Source organism: Nothobranchius furzeri, chromosome 17 (assembly GCF_043380555.1).
Source record: "Nothobranchius furzeri strain GRZ-AD chromosome 17, NfurGRZ-RIMD1, whole genome shotgun sequence".
NCBI classification, from domain to species: Eukaryota; Metazoa; Chordata; class Actinopteri; order Cyprinodontiformes; family Nothobranchiidae; genus Nothobranchius; species Nothobranchius furzeri.
Genome location: NC_091757.1, coordinates 26,476,191 through 26,502,616, shown reverse-complemented (window position 1 = coordinate 26,502,616; position 26,426 = coordinate 26,476,191). Strand labels below are relative to the sequence as shown.

The window sequence follows — 26,426 nt, the reverse complement described above, 5'->3', positions numbered from 1 at the left end:
CTCCCTTTTTTCTTGCTATTTTATTGTATTGCTGAAGGATCGGGACGGTATCGGCAGATACTCAAAATCAAATGACTCGGAATCGGATCGGGAGCAAAAATATGTGATCGGAACATCCCTACTACCTATCACAGATAAACAGTCAATGTCTCAAATTGAGGGGTTCCACTAAAACCCATTCCCTTTAAGCCACTAAATGTGGCACAGTTCATACTTCAAATTGTATTAGTCACCAGAATCCCAGGAATTAAATATTTGGCCAGGGCTTAACCTTTTGATGCATGAATTACAAAATCTTCAACCATGATTATTTAACAATTATTCTCATTAATCTTTGGGTGTGAATGAAACAAATGTCAACAAATATTGTAACATTTAATAATTTGCAAATAATTTACATGTTTACCTCAGTGGACAGTGTGCATTCTGAACATGAAATATGTTGACTGGACTTACTGAAGTCCACATGGAGGGGCTCAAATGCAATAAAATCTTCAACAGCTGTGCTTAACAAAAACAAATAAGTAAATTACAATTTTGAGAATCTGTTCAAATTATATTTTTCATCTTTATTTTCTAGTTATAGCCTTCAGGCCTCAATTGACCATGGTGGCTCAGAGCACAGCTGCAGTTTAGATTTTTTTTAGGCAGGCTTTGCTTCCTTTCTGTTTCACATTTTCAACCTTTTTCTTTCTCTCCACCACTCTGTGCATCCACGTAACCATAATCCTGAAAGTTTGTAATTTTCTCGTTTTTCTCTCTTGTGCTATCTCACTTTAAGGTTACCCTGCAAGTACAACACGTCAGCTGTTACCAAAATACCAGCGGAACATGTTTTTCATCAATCCTCTGATGATTTTCAGATCATTTCCCCATTTGCTGGATTTACATTTCCATCAATGTACCCAAGGGCGTAGGAACCGGGGGGGATGGGTGGGACGTGTCCCCTCCAATATTTGACAAATGCGCATTCGTCCCCCCCCAATAACATGGAGAAGAAAAAGAGTGATTTTGAAATATTTGACTCGCGAGCTATTATTTTGAAAGACACCGTGGACTTCTCTCCGACACAGCCCCTCCCCTCAGGGAGTTAGACAGGCTGGCTGAGTGAAGCAGGAGCCAGAGCCGGGGGAGACACAGGTGTCAGACAGACGGCAGCAGCTCAGCGAGTTCTTCTCATTGGCAAAAAAAGAAAGAAATGAATTGTGAATTGGTAATAATTTAGTCCAAGAGTATAATTGTATTTCTGGTCAAATGCTAAAATGGCTGACTAGCGTAAAAATCTTGCTAGTTAGCATTAAACATTAAACAACACTTCTAGTCAACAAAAAATGGCGAATTTTACAGTAACAGACAAAAACCATTTGACACGAAATAAATAAAGTAGAATCTCCACATAAAAATGGAGTTTGTAAGTGTGATTGTTGCTTGTTTGTGACATTCTCATCACATTTCATTTTTAAACCTTATTCATGTCACTTTTTTCATATAAGAGACCAGAGGAAGTTCAGCAGGAAATGATGAAGAAGGTGAGACAGGCAGCGCCAGACCTGCTGAGGGAGAGACAGGCAGCATCAGACCTGCTGAGAGTGAGACAGGGAGCACCAGAGCTGCTGAGGTGCTACAGTGAAGAATGAGATGGTTTTAGGTTACTGATGAGAGGAAGATTTGAATGTAATAATAAGTGAACACAGTTAAATATATGTAATCCCATTACAAGTAGGGCTGGGCAGTACGGTTTAAGAATAAATTACATTCTGTATACACTTCCTTAGAAATATTAGAAAAATAAGTGTTAAACTCTGCTTTCTGGTGCATTTAGACTGCAATTTACGCCACTGTTTTTTTCTTTTGTCCATCTGAATAATGACGTAGTTCCAGCTGTTGTTGTAAGTGAATTATTTCTTTTTTCATTCTGTCAGAAACAAACAGAATTTTCTGATTGTTGGCCAGCATTGTTGGCTGATGTAGTTTAAAATATTCTGATGAGAGTCAGATCAATTCAGACTGAATGTTCACAGCTTTAGTCTTGTATTAAATCTGTTTACACATGTCTACCCATAGGAATAAGATAATATATCCTACATTCATTTTATTAAAATATATCCTACATTCATATTATTAAATAAAAATAAAACACTACTGATGCATAAACAGCTATTTTATAATTAAAACGTCCACGTTGGCCGGTAATCACCTGGATCTGGCTAATGGGGAGTAAGTAAGTAAGTAAAAGTTTATTTATAGAGCGCCTTTCACAGACATAAATCACAAAGCGCTGTACAACATGATAAAGATCAGGGCAAATACCACTAACCAATAAAAACATCAGAAAAACAATAGCAGTGATAAAATAGAAAATTAAATCATGAGTATAAACAAAGTGAAGGTGTGAACCCGAACAAAGCCATCTTTTTGAACATTTAGGGAGGGAAAGCCTGGATGAAAAGGTGAGTTTTTAGATGATTTTTAAAGACCTCTACAGTGTTAGAGAGACGGAGATTTGAAGGCAGACTGTTCCAAAGTCTGGGTGCAATAGTCTGAAAGGCCCTGTCCCCTTTGGTTTTCAGTCTGGTTCGAGGAACAGCCAGGAGGTTTTCAGATGTGGATCTAAGGTTCCGAGAGGTGGTGTGTGGGGATAAAAGCTCAGATAGGTAGCTTGGAGCCTGGTTGTTAAGAGCTCTGTAGGTCAGGACTAAAACTTTAAACTGTATTCTAAATTCTGCCGGGAGCCAGTGGAGGGACTGTAAAACTGGAGTGATGTGAGCTCGTCTGCTGGATTTGGTTAGGAGTCTGGCTGCTGCATTTTGGTTGGCTTGAAGGCGTGAGAGGGAGGTTTTGCTGAGACCAGTAAAAAGAGCGTTACAGTAGTCTAAGCGTGATGACACAAAGGCATGGATGATTTTTTTCCAGATCTGCAGTAGAAACCAGTTTACGGACTTTTGAAATGTTTCTCAGTTGAAAGAAACAAGAGCGGGAGATGGTTTTGACGTGTGTGTCTAAACTTATAGCTGGATCAAAAATAACTCCTATGTTTCTAATGTTGGCCTTGGGTGATGGGCAAAAAGAGGCAATTTCTTGCTCGATTTGTGGCTGAAGTTCCGGGGCTGCAGCGATCAGGGTCTCTGTCTTGTTAGCATTGAGGACAAGAAAGTTGCTGGACAGCCAGTTACTGATCTGGGTCAGGCAGAGTACAAGTGTGGCCAGCCTGTCCAACTGGTGTGGCATAAAGGACATATAGAGCTGAATATCATCAGCGTAGATGTGGTAGGAGATGCCTGGGAAAGACTGAATGATGCCAGCTAGGGGAAGAATATAGAATGCGAATAGTAGAGGCCCTAGAACTGAACCTTGTGGAACCCCGCATGTTAGAGAGGCAGTATCTGAAGAGAAGGTTTCGGACTTCACTGTGAATGTTCTGTTGGTGAGATAGGAAGAGAGCCAGTCTAGAGCAGAACCTGAAATCCCAGCCAGGGCCTTTAACCTGTTTAGTAGAACGTTGTGGTCTACAGTGTCAAAAGGAGCCTAAGTCTCCTCCCCTTCTGGCTGGCTCATGGGTCCCCGATCAAAAAAAAAAAAAACAGAATGTTAGTGAACTGGCCTATAAAAGTTATTTTCTTGTCTTTCTGGGCTTTGCCTTACGCCCTGAGTCACATCTGTCAGACTTTTCTAATCCTAGAGTTTCACCGTCTATCAGATTTTCTATCAGAAGCTAATGCAGGAGATAGCGGCAGGAGACTATGTTCATGTTCAGCCTGCATGAAACACTCAGTGACACGTTAGAATCAGAAATAATCATTTAATGTATTTTTTCAGTGAAGTTGACCTACGGTATATATTGACCTAAAACAGATTTGTTAGATTTCCAAAATGTGTCCCCCCCCAATATTAAACTCGTTCCTACGCCCTTGAATGTACCATCTTCATTCAAAAGGTGTTTGTGAGTTCTTAATTCCCCATACATAGATACCGCACATACAAAGCAAATCCATACACTCTCTCATTTATCCAAACAACAATTAAAGCAGACAACATCTAAGACAAACAATCGATAATGAGAGTAACGTTTCTATTCAAGGCAAAACGCCTAAAGGCCAGGCCAAATTAGAGTAGCGTTTATACTTCCAGCCAAAACGCCCAAAAACCAATTTAACCTCTTAGTTATCACACCGGTCCATTAACTTTATCACACAAGAGTAGTGTTTATACTTGTGCCAAAACGCCCAAAAACCAATTTAACCTCTGGTCACCTAGGATTTCTCTCGGTACCACAAGACAAAACGACAAAAAACAAACTTGCCTCACCAAATCTCTCCACTCCAGGTCTTGAGTGGTTCGTGGATCTGCATTTCCCCCCAGCGACGTCAAGACCCTCACACCGACCCCCAGCAAAACTCAGCGCTGGAGGAGACTTAGGCTGTGGACAGCCCTCCGGCATCGGTTCTTGGCGCCGCGAGGTGATGGGACCCTGGCTTTCGAAGGACCAAATCATGTCATGGATTTTATCAATTTATTTATCAATAACCCATTTCCTGTAGTCGAAGAGAAAAAGGAGACAATGAACAGACAAGTCAAACAGTTATAACTGTGGCATAATGCACGAGGCAAAATGCCCCGAACATCTGGCCACAGAGTTTATTTATACCAAGAGATGAGAGAGAGAGAGAGAGAGAGAGAGAGAGAGAGAGCGTGTGTGTGTGTGGGTGAAGTCAAGAATGTGTTTGTGTGTGTGTGTGTGTGTGACTTGTGTGGGTGTGTCTGAATGAGTGGGCATGCAAAGAGGCATGGAGCAATACATATTACATTCAGTTGATTGAGTCAATGACCAAGAATTAATAAACATAAAATTTCCATAACAACCTCTCCAGGACATAAACCCTTAACACGTTTCACAACAGCTTCATGTTCTGCTGTAGGAAGTCCAGCAGGGAGCTTAGAGGATGACAGCTGTAATGGGGTCCAGTATCCCATTGTGTGTCAGTAAGAACCTTCTCCACTACTTCTCGTGATTACACATAAAAACCACGTGCTCTCCACAGACCACGGAGACCAGGGGACTGTCTTCTGAGGGACCCTGAAGCCTGTTTCCCGTGGACCGCAGACGGCTGCTGCAGCGACAGTCAGAGGTGAGAGCTCTGTGAGGAGGTTTCTCTCCGGCGTCGAACTCCATCCAGAACTTCTTCATCCTGTAAAACAAATACCTTCATGACTGAGTCTGGTGGTTTTTGGTTTCATTAGTAGAACTTTCTGATGGCTTGGTTCACACAGTTTCAGCAGTCTCATCTCCATCGGTCTGCTCGCTGCTGGGGGCAAAGCCCTCCAGGTCTGACAGGGCGCTCTCCACCGCCTCTTCATCATAGTCTGTCTGGTACTCATCAGACTGCTCCTCTGGAGGCAGACAAAACAGACCCACAGGAATCAGAACCATCAGGAAAAACGAACATTAGGGTCGAAACGGGTCCGCGTTGACTGTGTTTAACAGACAACCCACCATTAATCAGAACATTCTTGACCGGTTCAATCCTGGACACAATCTCTGCCAGGTCAGTGAAGGAGGCATTGGGACATGTGACCACCTGGGGGACAGTAGAGGTTCCAGTTAGAGACCCGGACGGGTCAACAAGCTGATGAGCAAGCAACAAGGGCTTCAAACTGAAGTTTATCCAAGTGTTCAACAAACCAAAAGCAAGTAAAAACTGGTTTCTATTCCTCACATGTCCAGTTTTGGTCTTGTGGAACTCCTCCTGGTGTCGGTCCTTCAACATGCTGTCCACCACGCTGTTGCGATGCCACAAGTCAAACAGAGTCTTCCCGTGCTGGTACCCCACCTCCTGCAGACAGAAGCAGGTCAGGGCCAATCCAACAGCAGGTTATAAAAACAGGAAGCTAAAGGGAAGAATGGATGCTTACAGAGATCTCGTCGAACTTGCTGAAGTCCAGTGTTCCATAGTGGTCGATGGGCGGGCGGATGTATTCACAGTAATCACTGTCTCTGACCAGTTCGAGCTGACGCACGCAGCACACGTAGGCCAGGCGTGTTTGGATCTCTGCCATGTTTAAAACCTGCATACAAATAACAGTTGTGCTTATCTGAGTTGGCTCCGCCTCCTAAGGATGTTTATTTGAGGTTAAAGTTCATCGCACCTTGACCTTCTCAGCCAAAGGGTTAAACCTGTTCCAGAGTAGCCACCAGCCGCTCAGACAGTCCCCATAGTTTGTGAGGCTGGTTTCATTCCTGCTGCCAACATCGATGGCGATGACGACCTTTGCCCCCATACTGCGAGCTACGTCAGCTGAACATTAGGAGTAAATCACCAATGTAACCCATCAGGTTCTGTCCACAAGTATCATGAGAGCTCAGGGGCCATTTAAAAAGTTCGCTGATGCACAAAACAAGATCTGAAAATTGAAGTCATTTTCTAAAGAAAAACTTGGTGGAATAACTTTATTTATATATTTATATTATTTATAATACTCTGTCTGACCGTCCGACTATATCTAGCTGAAACCTCTCAACCTCACACACCAACTCAGGCTCCTCCCCCACCAGAGAGGTGACATTCCACGTACTGAGCCAGCTTTTGTCCCCACCTTCAGCCAAAATCCATCTCTCACTGCACCCGCCCCTTTGGCCCCTTCCTCGAGTGGTGAGCCCATGGGAAGGGGGCGACCCACTGCTCTTCTGGCTGTGACCTGCCACGCCCCGACCACCAGGCCTGGCTCCAGAGTGGGGCCCGGGGGCCTGAGTACGGGTGAGGGAACGTTATTTTCACCTGTAATGTTCATCATAAGGAGTCTTTGGGCTGCACTTTGTCTGATCCCTCACCTAGGACCTGTATGACATGGGTGACCCTACCAGAGGCTTAAAGCCTGTAACAACTTAGCTCCTAGAACCATTGGGACACTGAAAACCCTCCACCATTATAAGGTTGCAGCCCAGGGAGGAGCTGGGTATGGTAATCTTGGGGATCAACTCAGCAAACATGGTAAGAGACATTTATACCAAAGAGTACAATTTTGGTCTCATGACCACATGAAATTCTCCCAGTCCGCCTCTGGACCAAAATGGCCTCCACAGCTGGTCAACTTTTGCAAAGATTGAAAATTTCTCACTCGGGTAAAAATAAATAAAATAAATAAAACTACAGTCTAATGTTTGGGTTGTTCCCTAGCTGAGATCTGACAGACATTATGATCGATAATTGACCAAACGCATGGGCTTTAAATATTGTTAATTCATGAAGACCTGGGCCCTCATTTATCAACTGTACTTACGCACAGATCTGTGCATACTTTGTTCATAGGATCAATTTTACACATTGTGTGGAACTTACCATCTTATACTTGTGTGTAGAAATGTCCCTAAATATAAGAACAGGTCTGACCACGTGTACAAACAGCATCTAGTGGGAGAACAGGGGAACCGCAACACTGAAGGCATCCATGTGTGTTCCTCATCCACAAATTATTTACCCAATAAATAACAATGTCTGTGGAGAAACAGCATAACTGCTGTTAGAACCTACAAGAGACGCCTATGACCAACAGGAATCTTGGCTGATCTGGTGTTATTGTGGGATTTAGCAGAGCATGTTCTCCGGATGGAACACGTCTTCCGTGAGCGCACTGGTCTACTTGGTGAGAAGCCAGCGTGGCTCCTGAGCAGATACCGCTTCCTGAAGGAGATCCTTCTGGAACTATGTCGTGAATTGGAACCCTTTGTGGAGCCACAGACCAACCGCATCAATCAAGATTCCAGTCCACATTTAGTTATTGACAACTACGGGTGGATAATTATTTTTGTTTGATCTCAGCTTCAATAAAAATAACATCAAAATAAAATAAGCTTAAGGAGCAACAACAAGACTAATAGATACAAGACTGTGCAGCTACTGATCAGAGCAGCACAGACAGGTGCAGAAACACAGCACAGGGCCAAGAGACTGCAAAAGAAGTCTTAGGGTTATCATTCATGAGTCCAACCACAGAGGGGAAGGAACTGTTGTTGTGGCGAGAGGTTCTGGTCCGAATGGATCGGAGCCTCCTCCAGGGTCAGCTGTGATCTGACCTGTACACCATAATGTCCTGGAGGTGTACAGGTCCTGTATGGATGGAAGTCTGCAGGTAACAACCTTCTCAGCAGAGCGCATGACACGCTGCAGTTTCTTCATATCCCTGGTGGTGGCTCCAGCATACCACACGGTGATTGAAGAGGTGAGGACGGACTCAATGACTGTGGTGTAGAACTGCCTCATCAACTCTGAATTTCCTCAGCTGCCTCAGGAAGTATAAGTTACCCTTAGCTAGTACTAGTTAATCTTTACTAGTTACCCCTGAGCTGAGAGAATCCAACATCATTGTTTGGTTCTATGTGATGATGGATTCTCCCATCACTGAGAAGCAATGCATTAGGAGGACATAACATTCGGTAATAATGTAAAATGTAACGTAGAAAGACTTGTCTGTACTAAAAGGCGGTGTACGTTTAAATCACGAAATATGGATGCGCACAATCAAAATGTTTCAAAATGGGAACCCTGTAGACTAGAATATTCTCTGGATAACTGTGCATGCCAGGAATATTTTGAACACACAATTGACAAGAGCAGAGGTCCTGTTCCGAAAAAACAGTGTATCAGATTATATCGGACTTCATCAAAAATCTCCAATATAAGTAGTCCTTTAAGGCTCACATTTTTGCAACCAGTAGTTTATTTTTTTTTTTCATATTTACTTGTAATGGCTCTTGTTCTTCGATTGAGTAATATCACTTGATCAAGCCTTTCATACATTCCACAGTAGGAAATAGGTAAAAGTACGTATGATTTGTGCTGGTTTCGTAAAGGATTGATATCGGTATCGGTCACTACTGAAGGCTGCAATATCGGTATCGTGTCGGAAGTGAAAAAGTTGTATCAGGACATCCCTAGACACGAGGTCCCAACTTCTGCTGGGACAAACTGCTGATCTGGTCAGTTGGTTTGCAAAGCAGGAGACATTCAGAGACAAACATGTTCTGCATTAATAGGGAATTTATTGACAGCTGTAGCTCTACCCCACTTGTGTCTCACCTGGCAGGTTGTTGATGTACCCCCCATCCATTAGGAGGTGTCCATCTTTGGGGTCACAGAGAGGAGGCAGGTAGCCGGAGAGTGACATGCTAGCTCTGACATAACGCCACAGGGATCCTGAAGAAAAAAAATATAAGAAACACAACTTTATTCAGACCTTTCACCTCTGCTGGATAAACCACCTGTCCAAATGTCATTCTCCCTGCTGGGTTGTTAAAATAATCTCTCTGCCATTGGCCCCAACATTGTAGAGATATACAACATTTATCTTTTTAACAGGTAGTCCCCCAGATCCTTCAGGCATCACCAGATACAGTTTGGATCCAACAATTCTAATTCTGTTTCTAAGCTCCCATTATTGTCTAAACTCTGGAAAAAAGTAGTTGCAGATAAACTTCTCACTTTTTTGGAAATACATGACATATTTCAATCTGCTTCTGTAAACATCACTCAGCAGAAACCGCTCTAGTTACGGTCTCTAGTAACACAATGTGCACTAGAGACCTCTTTGGATGGAGCAGCTCTTCTTTCTAGGAACATGGCCAATTTTATTAGTCCTCCATGACAACCCAGGGTCCAGACCAGGAAGCAGAGTCGTAGTTTAACCCACCCCTCTGCAGCTTCTGTACTGTTACCCACCCACTACCCCATAGAGACAGTGTCCTGCCCACGGCCAAAATCACACAGATTAAATATCAGGCTTAATAACGCAAATCATAGAAATCTCATTAATATTCGAACAAATTCAACTGAGCAGAAAACTAGAAAAATTAAATGTGGTTTTTTGAACATTAGGACTATTTTTTTCTAAGACTTTGTTAGTTAATGACTTGACTTGTGATAATTAGATTTCTTTGCTTTCTCTCACAGAATCCTGGCTGCAGCAAGAGGACTATGTTAGCTTAAACGATTCGACTCCTAATTATTTAAATCATCATATTGCTCGAAGTACAGGGCGAGGAGGAGGAGTAGCAACCATTTTTCATTCAAACCAGGGGTGGGCCGTTAAAGCGCCCGAGCGCCAATGGCGCTAAATTTTCTCGTCGGGCGGTAAATACTTGACGACTTACAGCCCGGGTTGTTTGTCATTTACACACCGGCTTTCACCTACATCATGGCCCCGCCCTGTAGGAAGCCGCCGTTTTCGTTTCGCACGCGTGAACCTGCGCGCCTCTAGCCACATACTGCACTTGTACAATTCGTGCACGTACTGCACGATTCTAGTTATAGTCACGTGAACTATTAAAGACGAAGTGGAACCACGCTAGAAACACACAAGCACGCAGGAAGATCGCGCCACCACAGGGATAGGATTTCTTGATGAAATCTCCGGCAAAACGCTTTAAAACTGTTGAGGAGAAGCGAGACAGTTCGAAACAGTATGAAGCAGAGAAGCGTGTGCGTAGGTGGAATGATTCTTGGCGGTTTAAAGAAGACGGGAGGCGCAGAAAATGGCCGTGTTCGAGTTGAGCAGTGCCTCGCCTGGAACACAGACGAGAGCAGAGGGAAGCAGCAGGGGGAGTGGCTGAAAGCCGGCATTTAACGCCGGGGACACACCGGCCGCGGAAGCGCCGAGAAGCGAATCGCTCACGAAATTCGGCCGCTGCTCGCCTCTCCTCGGTTCAGATCAGACGCGCCCCAGTCGAGGCGCGCCTCGGCTCAGCTGTAGTTTTTCTTTTAACTACTTGGTGTCCTCCATTTCCCCTCTGCCTTTTCTCAGCTCTTTTCCTCTACGTGTGTGTGTGTGTGTGTGTGTGTGTGTGTGTGTGTGTGTGTGTGTGTGTGTGTGTGTGTGTGAACCTATGGTATGAACCAGTTGTTTCTTGGAACCCGCTCCAATTCTGCAGCTGTATCCTAGCAGTTTCTTCCGAAATGGGTACGTAAATAACCAAGTTTTTCGGGGGTCGTACAGCTCCTTGTGTTTCTCAACTTCCATAATTAATTTAAAGTCATCCATCTTAACTGCTTGCCTCAGACTTTCTGCCTCTCTGTCCTGTTCGCTCCGGTAAAAAGACACCCAAAATCACACACCCCTTCACGTGGTCACACACGCACACAAGTTCGATGTGTGTGTGTGTGTTCGTGTGGTTTTTCTGCAGTGTCTGATTACGAAAACATTTGACTACTGCAGAATTTTATTTTGAAATGCTTTATTTTGTTAAATTTCCCAGCCTTCCTCTTATGTCTAGGTTTGACTTCCTGCCAGAATTGATGCGATTCACCCGCGGCTCACGAAAAAAAGAGCAGAAGCCGAAATGATCGCTGCACGGCGCGGGCTGGAGCGCCGGCGCGAGGCGATTTGCGACGCTTCAGCGGCCCATGTGGTCTATAGAATAGCTTAACAAGGGCGCCGAATGAAGGCGGTTCCATTTTCGCGGCGCTTCCGCGGCCGGTGTGTCCCCGGCATAAGTCGGACAGATTTCCCTACATGTGTAGCTCGGGGGTGACGATGGCTGAATATATCGCGTTAGCATTCACACTTGTTCAATTTTCAATTTTAATTCTGGTGCCTGTTAGCAGCTGAAACACATCCTCACGTGCTTGTGGATATCATATATTCTATATGAAAACATGACTGTAATAATAAGTAAAGGTTATCAGCTGTAGCTTCAGTGTGCTCATAGGAAACGTGACAAAAGAAAACAAAACACATTTCTCTTTATGGCCTATTTAGTTGTCATCATCAACGTAACATGATTTACAGAATACATGTGACCAACTAACATTTCATGTTCTACCACCGGATGTTTGGAGCAAAATATGAACCAATCAGATCTTAGATCAGGTGAGAGCCAGGCGTTTCCCGTCATCCCCTAGGTTTTGCAGCCGGTAGAGAGCAACTGCAGCGCCTTGCTCCAAAATCTGCGGCCACCTTGATCTCACGAGGTTATCGTTGCCTACGTATGCATGACGTTAGAGCAAGTCGGCGTCAAGTCGGACACAAATCTAACCGGCATGCGCTGCTCGCCGATCACTGCTGGTCTAATCTGCGCAGAACTGGCTCATCTCGAACACAGCCAATGGCTCGAGTACAGCAAAGTGGAGTTGGTGATGTACTGCGTTGTATGCCGTAAGTATGTGACGACAAAATCGAGTTTTGTTGAGGGAACAAACAAATTCAAACTTGAATACGTTATTATGTTTGTGAATGTGTACAAAATAAAGGTTTATTACATTTAAAACGGTTCAGTTGTTATTTTGACTCATTTTGGCAGTTGACCAGTGGGGCCGGTAGACTCTTGGCGGGGCCGGTAAATTTTCAGAGTTACCGGCCCGGCTGGCCGGTTGGTTTTGAAGTTAATGTTCACCCCTGCAGACTATTAATCAATCCCTTACCAGTTAATAGTTACAGTTCTTTTGAACATCTTGTTCTTAGTTTTCCTAATCCAGGTTGCAAAACTGTAAAACCACTCGTTTGTAGTTTTATATCGTCCACCAGGCCCTTACTCTGAGTTTTTGGATCTGATGCCTGATTTTTTATCTGATTTGGTGCTAAATACTGATAAGTTCATTGTAGTGGGGAATTTTAACATTCATGTGGACATTGAAAATGATAGCCTCAATGTGGCCTTTAGTAATATCATAGACTCAATTGGTTTTAACCAAAGAATACATAGCTCCACCCACTTCTGCCATCATAGATTAGACCTTGTGCTGACTTATGGCATAGAGTGTGAGGAAATACCGTAAATCCTCTAATATTGGCCTGTATTCAGTTACCGGCCGAGTATCACATTTTGGCCGGTGTCGGAGTCGGTGAATAATGGCCGTATTTTTTTTTATTTTGGCCAGGTGGACTGTGGTAACAGGAAAAAACCACAGGGGGGGGTGGTTGTGTCATCCGTCTCACTTTTGATTTGCCAGTGATAGACTGCGAGGGGAACTTTATCCATGGCAGGTGCGGAGCCGAAGAGGAAGGTGAAAATTTGATATCAAGTTCAAAGACAATGTGGTGATATATGCTGCAGAACACTCTGGGGAGCAAGCTGCTAAACGTTTTAACATCGACCCATCAAACTGGATGAGGATTAAACTGAATTGGATTACCGGTATTTTATTTATTTTTTTACTTTAAACTGGACAAAGATTGAATTGAATTTGAGCGGTTTTATTTTATTTTTTACTACAACCCAAACGACACGGAACAATTCAACTTTGAAGCGGTAAGGTGGCTGTTGCCTTTTATAATACCGGTATTTAATAACGTTTAAAATGCAGTACAGATATGTTTGTTATTAATTTGCTACAATACAGTATTTCCCCACTGTAATTTAGCCTTGTTGTTAATGTTTTATATGCAAACCGTACCACGTTATGGTAAATATACATTTTCAATAAATGAACCTAGTATTTTATAGGTTCAAATAGGCACACCCCGTTTTTATTCATTCTACTGGTAGTTCATTTTGCTCAAATAGAAATTGAGGCCTGCCTCTAATTCTGGCCCTCCTTCCAATAAAGGCCTGGAGCTTGATCAGCTTGAGTAAAATACAGGCCCGGGTCTGTATTAGAGGATTTACGGTAACAATATTTCCACATAATCCAGTCCTCTCGGACCACTTTCTGATAACCTTTGAGTTTTTTATAACTGAGTTCTCGAGACATGAAAGTAAATTTCACTATAGTCGGTCTATCTGACAACGCTGTTGCTTCTTTTAAATCAACTGTTGTATCTTTACTGTCCTCAGCATCTCAGAGGCATGTAACAGAAGGCAATATTTTCATTTCTAGCCCTTCACAAATTGATGATCTAGTTCATAATGTTACTTCTTAACATGTGGCATTAGATGATGTTGCCCCTTCAAAAAAGAAGGTAATTAAGCACAGGAAGTTGGCTCCCTGGTTTAATTCTCATTTACGAGCCTTAAAACAAAACTCTAGAAAATTGGAGAGAACATGGCACTCTACACACCAGGAGGAGTCCTACTTATCCTGGAAAAATAGTCTTGTGCTTTATAAAAATAAGCTTCGACAAGCTAGAACTTCTTATTTGTCATCGCTAAATGAGGAGAATAAAAATAATCCAAAATTTCTTTTCAGTACAGTTGCCAAACTTACACAGAATCATAGCTCTGAACCATCTATTCCCTTAGGCCTCAGCAGCAACGACTTTATGGGATTTTTCACGAGTAATATTAATTCTATTAGAAACAAAATCATTAGCATCCTCCCTAATGTGATTTCTTCTCCCTCAGTAAGTGAGGCAGCATCAGGGGTAACTGTAGAACCTCATCTGTGTTTGAACCGTTTTGATCCAGTTGAGCTTTCAGAGTTATCAAAAATATTAGCTTCATCTAAACCTTCAACTTGCACTTTAGATGCAATCCCAACCAAATAATTTAAAGATGCATTTCCTTTGGTTACTGCCCCATTCTTGATATAATCAATCTAGCCTTAGTAAATGGATACGTACCACAGGATTTTAAGGTTGCTGTAATCAAACCTTTACTTAGGAAGCCTTCTCTGGATACAGATGACCCAAAAAAATTATAGACCAATACCTAACCTTCCATTTTTATCCAAAGTCCTGGAGAAAATAGTGGCCATCCAAGTATGTGAGCATTTAAACACTAATGATCTGTTTGAGGAATTTCAGTCTGTTTTAGAGTATCACAGCACTGAAACTGCATTAGTGAAAGTTACAAATGACATTGTCATGGCCTCAGATAAGAATCTTGTGCCTGTTCTAGTCTTGTTAGATCTCAGTGCTGCCTTTGATACAGTGATCACAATGTTTTTTTAGAAAGGCTTGAACATCTTGTAGGGATCAAAGGAACAGCGCTAGGCTGGTTTAAATCCTACTTGTCTGACAGATTTCATTTTGTAAATGTACATGACAAATCATCTTCATACTCCAGGGTTACTTGTGGAGTACCACAGGGTTCAGTGCTGGGACCACTTTTTTTTTTTTTTTTTTTTTTACTATGTATACCGTAATTTCCGGACCATAGAGCGTACCTCAATATAAGCCACACCTACTAAGTTTTTGAAAACACATGGAACTGTAATTATATAAGCCGCACCGGGCTAAAAGCCGCAGATATCTACCGGATATCTACTGAATTGAAAACGTAGTTTAACTGAACGTAACTGAACTGATCAGTATCAAACAAAACAGAAAAGTTATTGATTAGTTTATTCATCCTCCTCCTGAGCACTGAAACCACTGAATTCATCTTCATCAGTGTTGGGAGTTGAACAGCCTCAGAAGAGCTTCGTCACATACTTTTTCTGTGGCGATGTCAGTGTCGCTGTCAATGTTGCTGTCATCATCCCGGGGAGAAGCTGGCTTGAATGAGTTCTTCCCACTGCCACCTCCAGCGCCGAACCATGGATTCATTCATGCCAAGCTTACGTGCGGCAGCACTGTTTCCCTCCTTTACTGCCAGATCGATGGCCTTCGACTTAAATGCGGCATCATATGAACTCATACGTGTAGTTTCCATCATGGGGAGTATGGATTTGAAATTTTTTTTTCGTTGTGCCGGCTGCTTGCATGTGCTGAATTAAAATGAGCACTTTCTTTGATTTCCACTTTTGACTTCCACCTGTTTCATTTTCTGCTGAAGCGCCCCCTGGCAGGTGAAGGAAAATCTTCAGTAAAGCTGCAACTCATTATAAGCCGCATGGTTCAAAGCTTGGGGAGAAAATAGCAGCTTATAGTCCGGAAAATACAGTATGCTCCCAATTGGTAAAATCATTAGACAGCATGGGATAAACTTCCACTGTTATGCTGACGATACTCAGCTATCCTTTAACCCTGATGACCCTGATCGGTTAGTTAGATTACAGGTTTGTCTTGAAGACGTAAAAAATTGGATGACTCTAAACTTTCTAATTTTACATCAAGACAAGACTGAAGTTCTCATCTTTGGACCTGAAATTCAGAAAAGGAAATTGCTTAGTTAATCACCTGACCTGAATGGCATTAAATTAGTCTCCGAGAACAAAGTAAGGAACCGTGATTTTATCTTCGTCCAGGACATGTCATTCAAATCCCAGGTTAAACAGGTTTGTAGGATTTCGTTTTTCCACTTTCGGAATATTGCTAAGATTCGAAGCATCCTTTCCAGGAGTGATGCTGAAAAACTAGCTCATGCATTTATTACAACAAGACTGGATTACTGTAATTCATTACTCTCAGGAAGTCCACAGAATGTAGTTAAAAGTCTTCAGCTTGTCCAAAATGTTGCAGCTAGAGTTCTGATGAGAATTAAAAAGAGAGATCATATCTCTCCTGTCTTAGCTTCCCTACAATGGCTGCCTGTTAAATTCAGAATAGATTTTAAAATCCTCCTTCTCACGTATAACGCTTTTAATAATCAAGCTCCATCATACATCAGTGACCTGATTGTTCCATACGTTCCTAACCGAGCACTTCGCTCTCAGACTGCAGGTTTACTGGTGGTTCCCAGAATATCTAAAAATAGGATGGGAGGCTGATCTTTTACCCATCAGGCTCCTCTCTTGTGGAATAAGCTCCCAGCTTTAGTCCGTGAGGCAGACTGTCAGAGCCCAAGTCCCCAAACCAGTCTCTTCTATCTAGCCAGTCTCCACCCTGGACCACAATTCCCAGCATGCTCCTTGAGGGGATTCCCTCCACGTCACACCTACGTCACCAACCGCGACTATATACAGAAGTCGCCTCCCCAGCTCACCACTCAGTCATCGTTTCTTCTAATCAGTGATCAGAGTATTCTACCAACCTACCCGACGAACTGTCTACTCACAGTAAGCTCTATTTCTTACCTCTGGAAAACCCAGCATCTCCGTGTCGCCTCATTGACGCTCGGGGAATTCCTAGATCATACCGCGAGTCGGTGTTTCGCCTATGCTAGCACTTCCGCGTCGGTAAAGCTACGCTCGCCACAGCTCAACTCCCTTATCCAGCTGACCAGTCTGACAGGGTGACTGAGTCCATTAACCCAGTGGAGTTTGAGTGTATGAAGAATGAGGTTGTTCAGCTCCACGCTTTGGTCGATCAGCTCAACACCAAGGTGAACTCCCTGACCGACCTCACCCTTCAATTATCTGCGTCCCTCAATGCTCTCCAGCAGCAAGTCCTCGCTCCGCCTAAGGAGGAGCCGCAATTCAGCCTTCCGGAGAGGTGGAATGGGGAGGTTGGGAGCCCAGATGGTCTGCTTGCCTCCCTCGACATGCAATTTGAGTGCCAACCAGGACGCTTCCCCACTGCCCGCTCATGGGTGGTGCACCTCACCTCACTTCTCTCTGGACGCGCTCAGGAGTGGGCCGCTGCTCTTTATAATTCTAAATCCCCTGCCTGCAACGACTATGCTGCCTTTGTGGCCGCCCTCAGGAAGACCTTCGTTCCACCCAGTAGTGAAGTGGGGGCTGAGGCACGTCTCTTAAAACTCCGCCAACGGGAACGCTCGGTGTGTGCCTATGCGTCAGAGTTTCTCACCATCGCTGCCAAACTTTAATGGGATGACTGCCTTTCGGGCTGGTTTCTTAGAGGGGTTGGCACCCTACATCCGAGACGAGATGACGGGAAGAGAACTGCCTCAGACCCTAGATGAAGTTGCCGACCTGACACTGCGCATCAATCAGCGGGTTCTGGTTCGACCCAGGTCCTCTGCTCACCCACTCAGAACTCCTGGATCTCTGCCTCGCACACCAACGCCAGCCCCCGGACCCACCTCAACTGAGGAGCCAATGCAGCTAGGCCACCTTCCCACGGAAGAGAGACAACGACGGTGGCGCAAGGGTCTCTGTGCCTATTGTGGCTCTCCTGACCACCGCCGCCTGGACTGCCCATTACGGCTGGGAAACAGAGACACCCACTGAGTATCGGGGTAGCTCAGCCCGGGTCACCCTCTGCCCCTGTCTCTTCCCACCGACTCCTCCTTCCCGTGACCCTCCTTCATGGTGACACCTCACATCAGATGCACGCTCTGGTGGACTCGCGGGCGGCCGACAACTTCATGGATGTGGATCTGGCTAAACGCCTATGGATCCCCCTGACTCCCCTGGAACGGGTTGTTACGGTGACCTCGGTGGATGGCAGACCTCTCCAGCCCTATCCTGTCCAAGACCGAACCCAGTCACTCCAGATGATCTCCCAAGGCCACCAGGAGACCCTCCATTTCCTGATCATCTCCGCTCCCTCCTCTCCTCTAATCCTGGGGTTCCCCTGGCTCCGTCTCCATGACCCCCAGATTTCCTGGTCCCAGAACCGCCTGTTAGGCTGGGGGACCCAGTGCCAGGCCCACCTTTATTCTCCTCCACCCATGGCAGACCGCCTGGCTGGTGGCCTTGGACCTTCACCGCCCAATCTGCCATTGCCCTATCAAGATCTTGCCGCAGTCTTCAACAACAGGCGCGCCACCACACTGCCGCCTCACCGCCCATAGGACATGGAAATCAAGCTGCAACCAGGAACCGGCTCCTGAACAATAACTTGTTCCGTAAGCCCGAGAAATGCTCTTTCCACCAGCGGACCATCTCATTCCTGGGCTTCATAATTTCGGATAAAGGCATAACCATGTACCCTCAGAAGGTCCAGGCAGTCGCTGACTGGCCCCTTCCGACGAGCCTGAAACAACTGCAGAGTTTTCTGGGTTTCTGCAACTTTTACAGCCGTTTTATGAAGAACTTCAGCACCATTGTGGCACCTCTCACCTCACTCACCCGACCAAGCCCACCCGGCTAACCGTTTCGTCTAACTCCAGATGCCATTGGGGTCTTCCGCCATCTGGTCACCCGGTTCACGGCTGCCCCCGTCCTCCGCCATCCAGGTACCACTATACCTTTTGTGGTCGAGGTTGATGCCTCGGACGTCGGCGCCAGTGCCATCCTGTCCCAAGGCGGGCCCGACGACAGACTCCATCCCTGCGCCTACTTCTCCAGGAAGTTTTCCACCACTCAGCAGAAGTATGGCGTGGGCGATCGCAAACTGCTGGCCATAAAATGGGCACTGGAAGAATGGAGACAGTGGCTTCTGGGCGCTACCCAGCCGTTCACAATTTGGACGGACCATCACAACCTGACACACATCCGCTCCGCCAAGCTGCTTAATCCTCGCCAGGCCCAATGGGCCCTCTTCTTTGAGCCCTATGAGTTGCATCTCGCCTACCGCCCCAGCACCAAGAATCAGAAGGCGGATGTCCTCTCCCGTCAGTTCTCACACTCCACGCCCACGTCTGAGTCTGCACCGATTCTCCCTGATCACCGATTCCTGGCCCCCCCTGAGGTGGCCGTTGGAGGAGACGATTCAGCACGCCCTCCGAGATGACCCCGCACCACCAGAGACTCTCACTAATCATCTCTATGTCCCTACATCCTGCCGCAGCGAGGCGCTTTCCTAGGCTCACTCGTCACGCATGTCAGGCCATGCGGGGTTCTCTCGGACTCTTAAATTCCTCCAGCGGGCTCTCTGGTGGCCACACATGGCTAAGGACGTTAAAGAATACACTAGCGCCTGTGACATCTGCGCTCGCTCAAAGACACCCAGCCAGGCCCCTGTTGGAATTCTCAGACCACTCCTGGTGCCCAGCCGTCCCTGGTCCCACGTAGGCCTGGATTTTGTCACGGGACAAATCATCTTCATACTCAACACTTCATAGTCAACAACCTCAATACGGTCCTCACGATCATAGACCGTTTCTCAAAAGCGGTCCACTTCATCGCTCTTCCGGGTCTCCCTTCGGCCCGATGCACTGCGGAACTGTTCCTGGAGAACGTGGTGCGCCTCCACGGCTTCCCTGTCGATGTGGTCTCCGACCGGGGTCCCCAGTTTACGGCCCGATTCTCGAAAGCCTTTTGCCGCCTAATGGGAGCATCAGTCAGCTTATCCTTAGGCTATCATCCGCAGACCAATGGTCAGACAGAGCGGGTTAACCAACAGCTGGGTTGGTACCTCCGGTGCTTTGTCTCGGCTCAACCCTCACAGTGGCATAAATACCTCCTTTGGGCAGAGTTGTCCCACAATCTACACACCTCCTCGACCACTCACATGTCCCTTTTCGAGGTCTGCTATGGCTACCAGCCCCCAGTCTTCGCCCACCAGGAGCCCGAAGTTGCTGTTCCTGCCGCACAATCCCTAGTGAGGCACTGCAAGAACGCCTGGATCAAGGCACAAGCTTCCATCACCTGGGCTAATGCCCGTTACGCTCACCAACATCTCCGCCGACACCGTCCTGGTCCCTCCTATGTTCCTGGGAATAAGGTCTGGGTGTCCACCGCGGGCCTCCGCCTCCGTGCCGGATCCAACAAGCTCGCTCCCCGGTTCCTCGGGCCTTACACTGTACAGAAGGTCATCAACCCAGTCTCGTACCGGCTGCGGTTGCCGGCGAGTCTCCGCATTCATCCCACCTTCCACACCTCCCTGCTCAAGCCCTATGTGGAATCTTCCCTCTTACCGCCTCCGGCTCCGGCACCTCCGCCTGCCCGCTTCCTCGACGGTGAGCCCATCTACACCGTCCAACGCGTCCTGGACGCTCGTCGCAGAGGTCGAAGATGGCAATACCTCATTGACTGGGCGGACTACGGCCCTGAGGAGCGCTCCTGGGAACCGGCCTGCTCCATCCTGGACCCTTCCCTTATCTCGGACTTTTGGGACCGCCGGGGCCGCCCTGGGACTTCAGGAGCCGTCCCTGGACCGGTGGGTCCTGTCACAGCCCAAGTCCCCAAACCAGCCTCTTCTATCTAGCTGGTCTCCACCCTGGATCACAACTCCCAGCATGCTCCTCGCAGGGATTCCCTCCACGTCACACCTACGTCACCAACCGCGACTATATACGGAAGTCGCCTGCCCAGCTCACCACTCAGTCATCCTTTCTTCTAATCAGTGATCAGAGTATTCTACCAACCTACCCGACGAACTGTCTACTCACAGTAAGCTCTGTTTCTTACCTCTGGAAAACCCAGCATCTCCGTGTTGCCTCATTGACGCTTGGGGAATTCCTAGATCAAACCGCGAGCTGGTGTTTTGCCGACGCTAGCACGTCCACGTCGGTAAAGCTACGCTCGCCTCAGCTCAACTCCCTTATCCAGCTGACCAGTCTGACACAGACAACTTGTCTACTTTTAAGACTAGGCTTAAAACATTTTTATTTGATAGGGTCTATGGTTAAAATCTGATGTTAGCCCAGATCTGGACAAGTGGGGGAGTAGAGGGAGGTGGAGAATACAGTCGGTAAAGACGGCTCTCCCTTGCCCTGCCTCTTACTGACCTCTTTCCACACTCTACTACTTTCTTTTACAATTTTCTCTTTAACTGCATCATTTCCTGCTATTTTAGCTGTTAACTTTATTTTTTCTCTTAAGTGTTTTCTCCCCAGAATAAGCTACAATGATGTTCTGCTGAGCTGTGGTGGCCTCATGGAGGGGCCCATTGGCTTGAACACTACTGCAAACCATTTAAACATTCTCTCTCTCCTGATAATAACATTTTACTTTCTTTGACATTGAATGTGTTACCCGTTTAATTATAGATTCACTAGGATAAATACAATAAAGTTTATCTCTCACCAAATAGATTATTTACTAAGAAGTCACAACATAACCATAGATATACTACTTTGTATATATGTTGCATGTGTGGATGTGTGTTTGTATGTGGGTGGGCTTGTGTTGGTGTGTGTGTGTGTGTGTGCGTCTGCTCTGTCTTCTCGATCCCCAGTGAGTCGTGGTGGATGGCTGCTTATACTGAGCCAGGATCCTCTGGAGGTTTCTTCCTGTTAAAAGGGAGTTTTCCTCTCCACTGTTGCTAAATGCTTGCTTAGTATGAGGATTGCTGTAAAGACTCTGACACTAGTCAGTGACTTGATGCAATTTGCTGGGTTTCTTATTTAGGAAACTTTTTACTGACTGGCTTAATGAACTGACCTGACCATTTTGATTAATAGACTCAGGGATGTAGTCATATATCTGGTCTTAAGTTGTTTATGTCGTACCTTTCCAACAGTTCTTTTGGCATTTTTGCAAACAGTAATGTCATACACTAAAAACCTTACATATAGAGTACTGCAGGGTTCGGTTCTGGGACCTATTCTCTTTCTTGGACTTATAATTAGGCAGTTCCACAATGTTTCTTACCACTTCTATTCTGATGATATTCAGCTCCACTGCTTCTTTAAACTAACGTACAGTCTTAAGTTATCCTCTCTTACTAAATGTTTAGCTAACATCTAACAATGGCTTGATAACTACCTGCAGCTAAACACAGAGAAGTCCAAAACCCTGATTATTACTTCTGACAACCAAATACCTGAAATCAAACAGCACCTTGTTACTCTGGGCTTCACACAACATGGTTAGTGAGGCCAGGTCTACGACCTCTGTAATTCCTGTGTAGGCAGACCAGATTTGCTTAAGGCACTGCCTCTGGTCAATGACCTCATGTTGTGGCAACGCTACTCGGACAAACTAAAGTGCACCCCGTTTTTTTTAACAGTTAAGCACTAACATCAGTATCCGACTCTACCAACAGAACAGCTCTCAAAACAATTCATGTATGTGATTTTTTTGTATGCATTTATATTAGGGATCTTCTGATTAGATGTTTTTGCCGAGTCACAATCAGATACTTCAACAATGCATTAAAATAAGGACGTCACATCCAAGTTGTCCTTCAAGTTCTTTATTATTATTTATGCATTAATTTATTTCTGTTTTATGACATGCCCTTAATTTATCTGCCTAAACACATAACTCATTCAGGAAGATTAACAATAAAAAATGTTGATAATATGAATATATTTAAAAGTATATCATGTTTTTTTATTGTTTATGTCATCATTATGTGGCTGCATCGCGTGATGAGCGTTCCTGCCACGTACCTGGAGCAGGTAAGTGGAGCCATGGCTCTCCTTTCATAAGAATCCACCAAAATATATTTTCCCACATGCGAGTAAATGAATTTAAGTATGTAACTAACTTTCTTTATTTAAGGTCTGAAATTATTTATTTAATCAAGTATTAGTCAAAACTGTATTAGTGTATTTCTTTGTAGAAGTCATCTAGGGCTGCACGATATTAGAAAAACCTGTGATATGTGATAACAATGATTAATATTGCGATGACGATATTACCGTATTTTCCTAACTATAAGTCGCACTTTTTTCATAGTCTGGCTGGTCCTGCGACTTATATACCAAAGTGACTTATATACCAAATTATGTATACCGCACTGCTGCGGGCCGGCTCCGGACCAGGAATGAGCTCCCCTGCCCCACCATCACCTGCTGGAGACTGTTGCGCGCTGCTGCGGGCCGGCTCAAGTCCAGGTTTCAGCTCATCTGCCCCGCTGGGAGGGTTTGAAACATGGCCATCCTCTGCTGGAGACCGTGGTGCGCTGCTGCGCCCTGATAGTTTATTCTGTTATTGTTACTGGTACTTGTCTTGCAATGTGAAATGCTTGGTCTCAGTTTTTGTAAGAAAAATAATAAAATTTCCCCCCAAAATGCGACGTATATATGTTTTTTTCTTCTTCGTTATACATTTTATGGCTGGTGAGACTTATACTCCGGAGCGACTTATGCTCCGGAAAATACGGTACTTGCGATAAATAAAATCTTAACTCAAGAAAAACAATAATCAAAAACAAAGACATTTAAAAATGACAAAAATAATATCATAAAAATGAGAAGATGTGAAGAAAGGGAAGAAGAAAATGAACAAGCAAAGGGAATCAGTGGATCCCGGGAAATGCAGAATCAGTAGAAGGAGCAGAACAAAGCTAACTCAGGTGTTTGCTAACCATCAAAATTAAGTGTCGGGGGTGGGCATCTAACCTATGAGAACCCACCATCATGCTTCTTTTTGATGGACAGAATGCATTATGTGCAGCAAACATTTGAGCTCACCATTCATTGTGATATTTATCTCTTCTTTGCAATATGCATATCGTGCATGCTGATATCACGATAACATATATTTGCGATATATTGTGCAGCCCTAAAGTCATCCATGTTTCCTACAAAGATGAACCACAACCCCAAAAAAAAAGAACTCTGAGCAGACCTGGCAACCTGAGCTCATTAGCCTACGTGCCAACGTAACTTCGGCAATTAGCCAGGACCAACAAAAATCTTCAACGTCAATGTGCCAAATTACAGCCATTTTTAGAGTGATGTCATTGGCAGGTGCAGGACCCCGAGCACATCTGGTACCTATTTGGAGCCTTGTTAAATTGCATTTTATTGTATTGGTGGCTTGTACGATTGTAATCTCATCGTGGTGGATTAAGTCATAAACCCACACTGAAGGCCCAGGTATCAGGTGCAGAGCAGATCTCTGCCTTTTTACCACTTATTTTAAACACAACGACTTCTTCTACAGATAGAAATAGGCCATGTCCCTGGTTTCTCCCATTGTGGCTAATCTCTATATGGAGGAAGTAAAAAGTAGAACTCATATGAGGAAACATCACCTAGTTATTGGTTTAGCCAAGTGAATGATACCTGGGGCAAGATCCAAGTTGCAAAATGCTGCAGGTGGCATTTGAATCTGCAACCTTCTAGCAGTGAGGCAACAGTGCTACCAGCTGTGCCACCATGCAGCCACTTCAATCTGCAGTTCTGTACAGTTGTTACAAATTTTTGAGATTCTTATCTTTCAATTTTTGATCTGACACTACAGAATCTCTAGTGTCGGCCCTTTTGTTTTAGTTCTCACAGTAATTATACACTCATCGGCATATGTGAGAAGACATGCGAGTTGTACCACCAGTGCTTTCATTAAACATTGATGATGTAATGAAAAAAGAGAAGATCAGACGTTCCGGTTTCACTGACCGTCAGTGTGGACTCTCATGGAGGACGCTGTGATGTCTGTTGTGATGTTAAAGTACGGTAACCACAGGTCCTGCACAGAAGACCAAGTAGAAAATATCAGCATGGAAAAATTACGTATACAATCACAATGTTGAGGCTCTTTGGTCCTAGTTTAGTGTAGTTTATTCAGATCCACAAAGCTCATATGAAGCCTCCCCAGGTAAACCTAAAGATTCATACAGATACATTCATCTTCATATACAAACTAACAATGACACATAACACTAATAATTACATCGGATAAAAATAACAAATGACTAGATTTGCTATCTTCTCATAAGATTATGTAAAGCAGCAGTTTAGACGCTCGGTGATCCAAGACCAAACGCAAAACAGGTCTCTGCAGGGTCAGGATTCTTAAAGGCACACTTGGCCGTTTTGGCTTGCTTTTAGCACCCCCTAGAGTCCGTTTAGTAGAACCAAAAGCAAAACTTATCTCCCTGATATGTGTCGTCTTTTTAACGGGCAGCAGTAGCTCAAGAGGTTGAGCGGGTTGTCCAGTAATCGGAAGGTTGCAGGTTTGATCCTGGCTCCGGACAGAGAATTCTGTTGTTGTGTCCTTGGGCAAGACACTTAACCCACCTTGCCTGCTGGTGGTGTTCAGAGAGAACGGTGGCGTCTGTGCTCGGCAGCCTCGCCTCTGTCAGTGCGCCCCAGGGCAGCTGTGGCTACATCGTAGCTCATCACCATCAGTGTGTGAATGTGTGTGTGAATCATCCAGGTCTCCTATGCGTCTTCGTGTGCGCAGAATTATGCTTAACATAAGTCCGATCAGTGAGAGGAATTCTATCTCTTCGTCTGCCATGTTTGACTGAATAGCTTTGTTTGAGTAAATGACGCATGCACGCCCGCCGCACCGTGTTTACGCAATATCCGGTACAGCCTTCCCACCCCTCCCCCTCAGACATCTGGAACTTTTCCCTGCTGTGTGAAGACAGCCGAAAGGACAAGTTCCAGCACAAAAGTGGTGTGTCTGTGTTAAAAACCGGACTGAATTGTCCACACATAATCCAGAATGTCAATCTGAAAAGGGCTTAGGTCACACATGGATGGAAGAAAGACTGAATGCTGATTAGGTCCTAGTGTGGGACAAACGGAGGACAGATGTAGGCGTTGGCTTAAGGTGAAACTGAAATTTGCGCTACAATGCATGAGTTAGTTTTCCTGTTGGGTTGGCTGATCCTTTGTGTTTTAGAAGCTCACCTCGATCTGTTTGTCCTTGAAGACGGAGCTAATACTATAATTAAAGGAAGCTCCAGAGAACATGGAGGTGACAGGGTAGGTCAGGTCCAAGATCTTCTTAAAGTGAGAGGTCATGCCCTGGAAACATTTTTAAAGATTATTCCTTCTAAATGTGAAGTTCGCATTCACGCACCTAACTTCAAAGTCGGCCTACCATGGCCCACTCCCGAGCTCTGACCCTCATCCGACTGCTGCTCTTTTCTTCAGCATATAGTGCGCCCATGAAGGACCCGATGGAGGTACCACCCACCATGTCGATAGGAATCCCAGACTCGTTCAGGGCCCGCAGGACGCCCACCTGAGAGCAGCCCCTGGAAAC

General features: G+C 45.1%; 1 protein-coding gene across 1 annotated transcript in view; it reads right to left on the bottom strand.

The window, feature by feature from the left end:
* Positions 1-4,888: 4,888 nt before the first annotated feature.
* pnpla7b (patatin-like phospholipase domain containing 7b) overlaps positions 4,889-26,426 on the bottom strand; it is an 82,807-nt gene continuing 61,269 nt past the window's right edge. Inside the window, exons 25-34 of the mRNA XM_015971837.3 lie at positions 26,262-26,418; positions 26,069-26,185; positions 24,827-24,896; positions 9,072-9,188; positions 6,145-6,293; positions 5,911-6,063; positions 5,715-5,831; positions 5,492-5,576; positions 5,267-5,388; positions 4,889-5,186 (exon numbers count right to left, since the gene is read on the bottom strand). Coding sequence (XP_015827323.3) covers positions 5,121-5,186; positions 5,267-5,388; positions 5,492-5,576; positions 5,715-5,831; positions 5,911-6,063; positions 6,145-6,293; positions 9,072-9,188; positions 24,827-24,896; positions 26,069-26,185; positions 26,262-26,418 — 1,153 coding nt within the window. The 3' untranslated portion in view covers positions 4,889-5,120. The remainder of the gene's footprint in view (positions 5,187-5,266; positions 5,389-5,491; positions 5,577-5,714; positions 5,832-5,910; positions 6,064-6,144; positions 6,294-9,071; positions 9,189-24,826; positions 24,897-26,068; positions 26,186-26,261; positions 26,419-26,426) is intronic.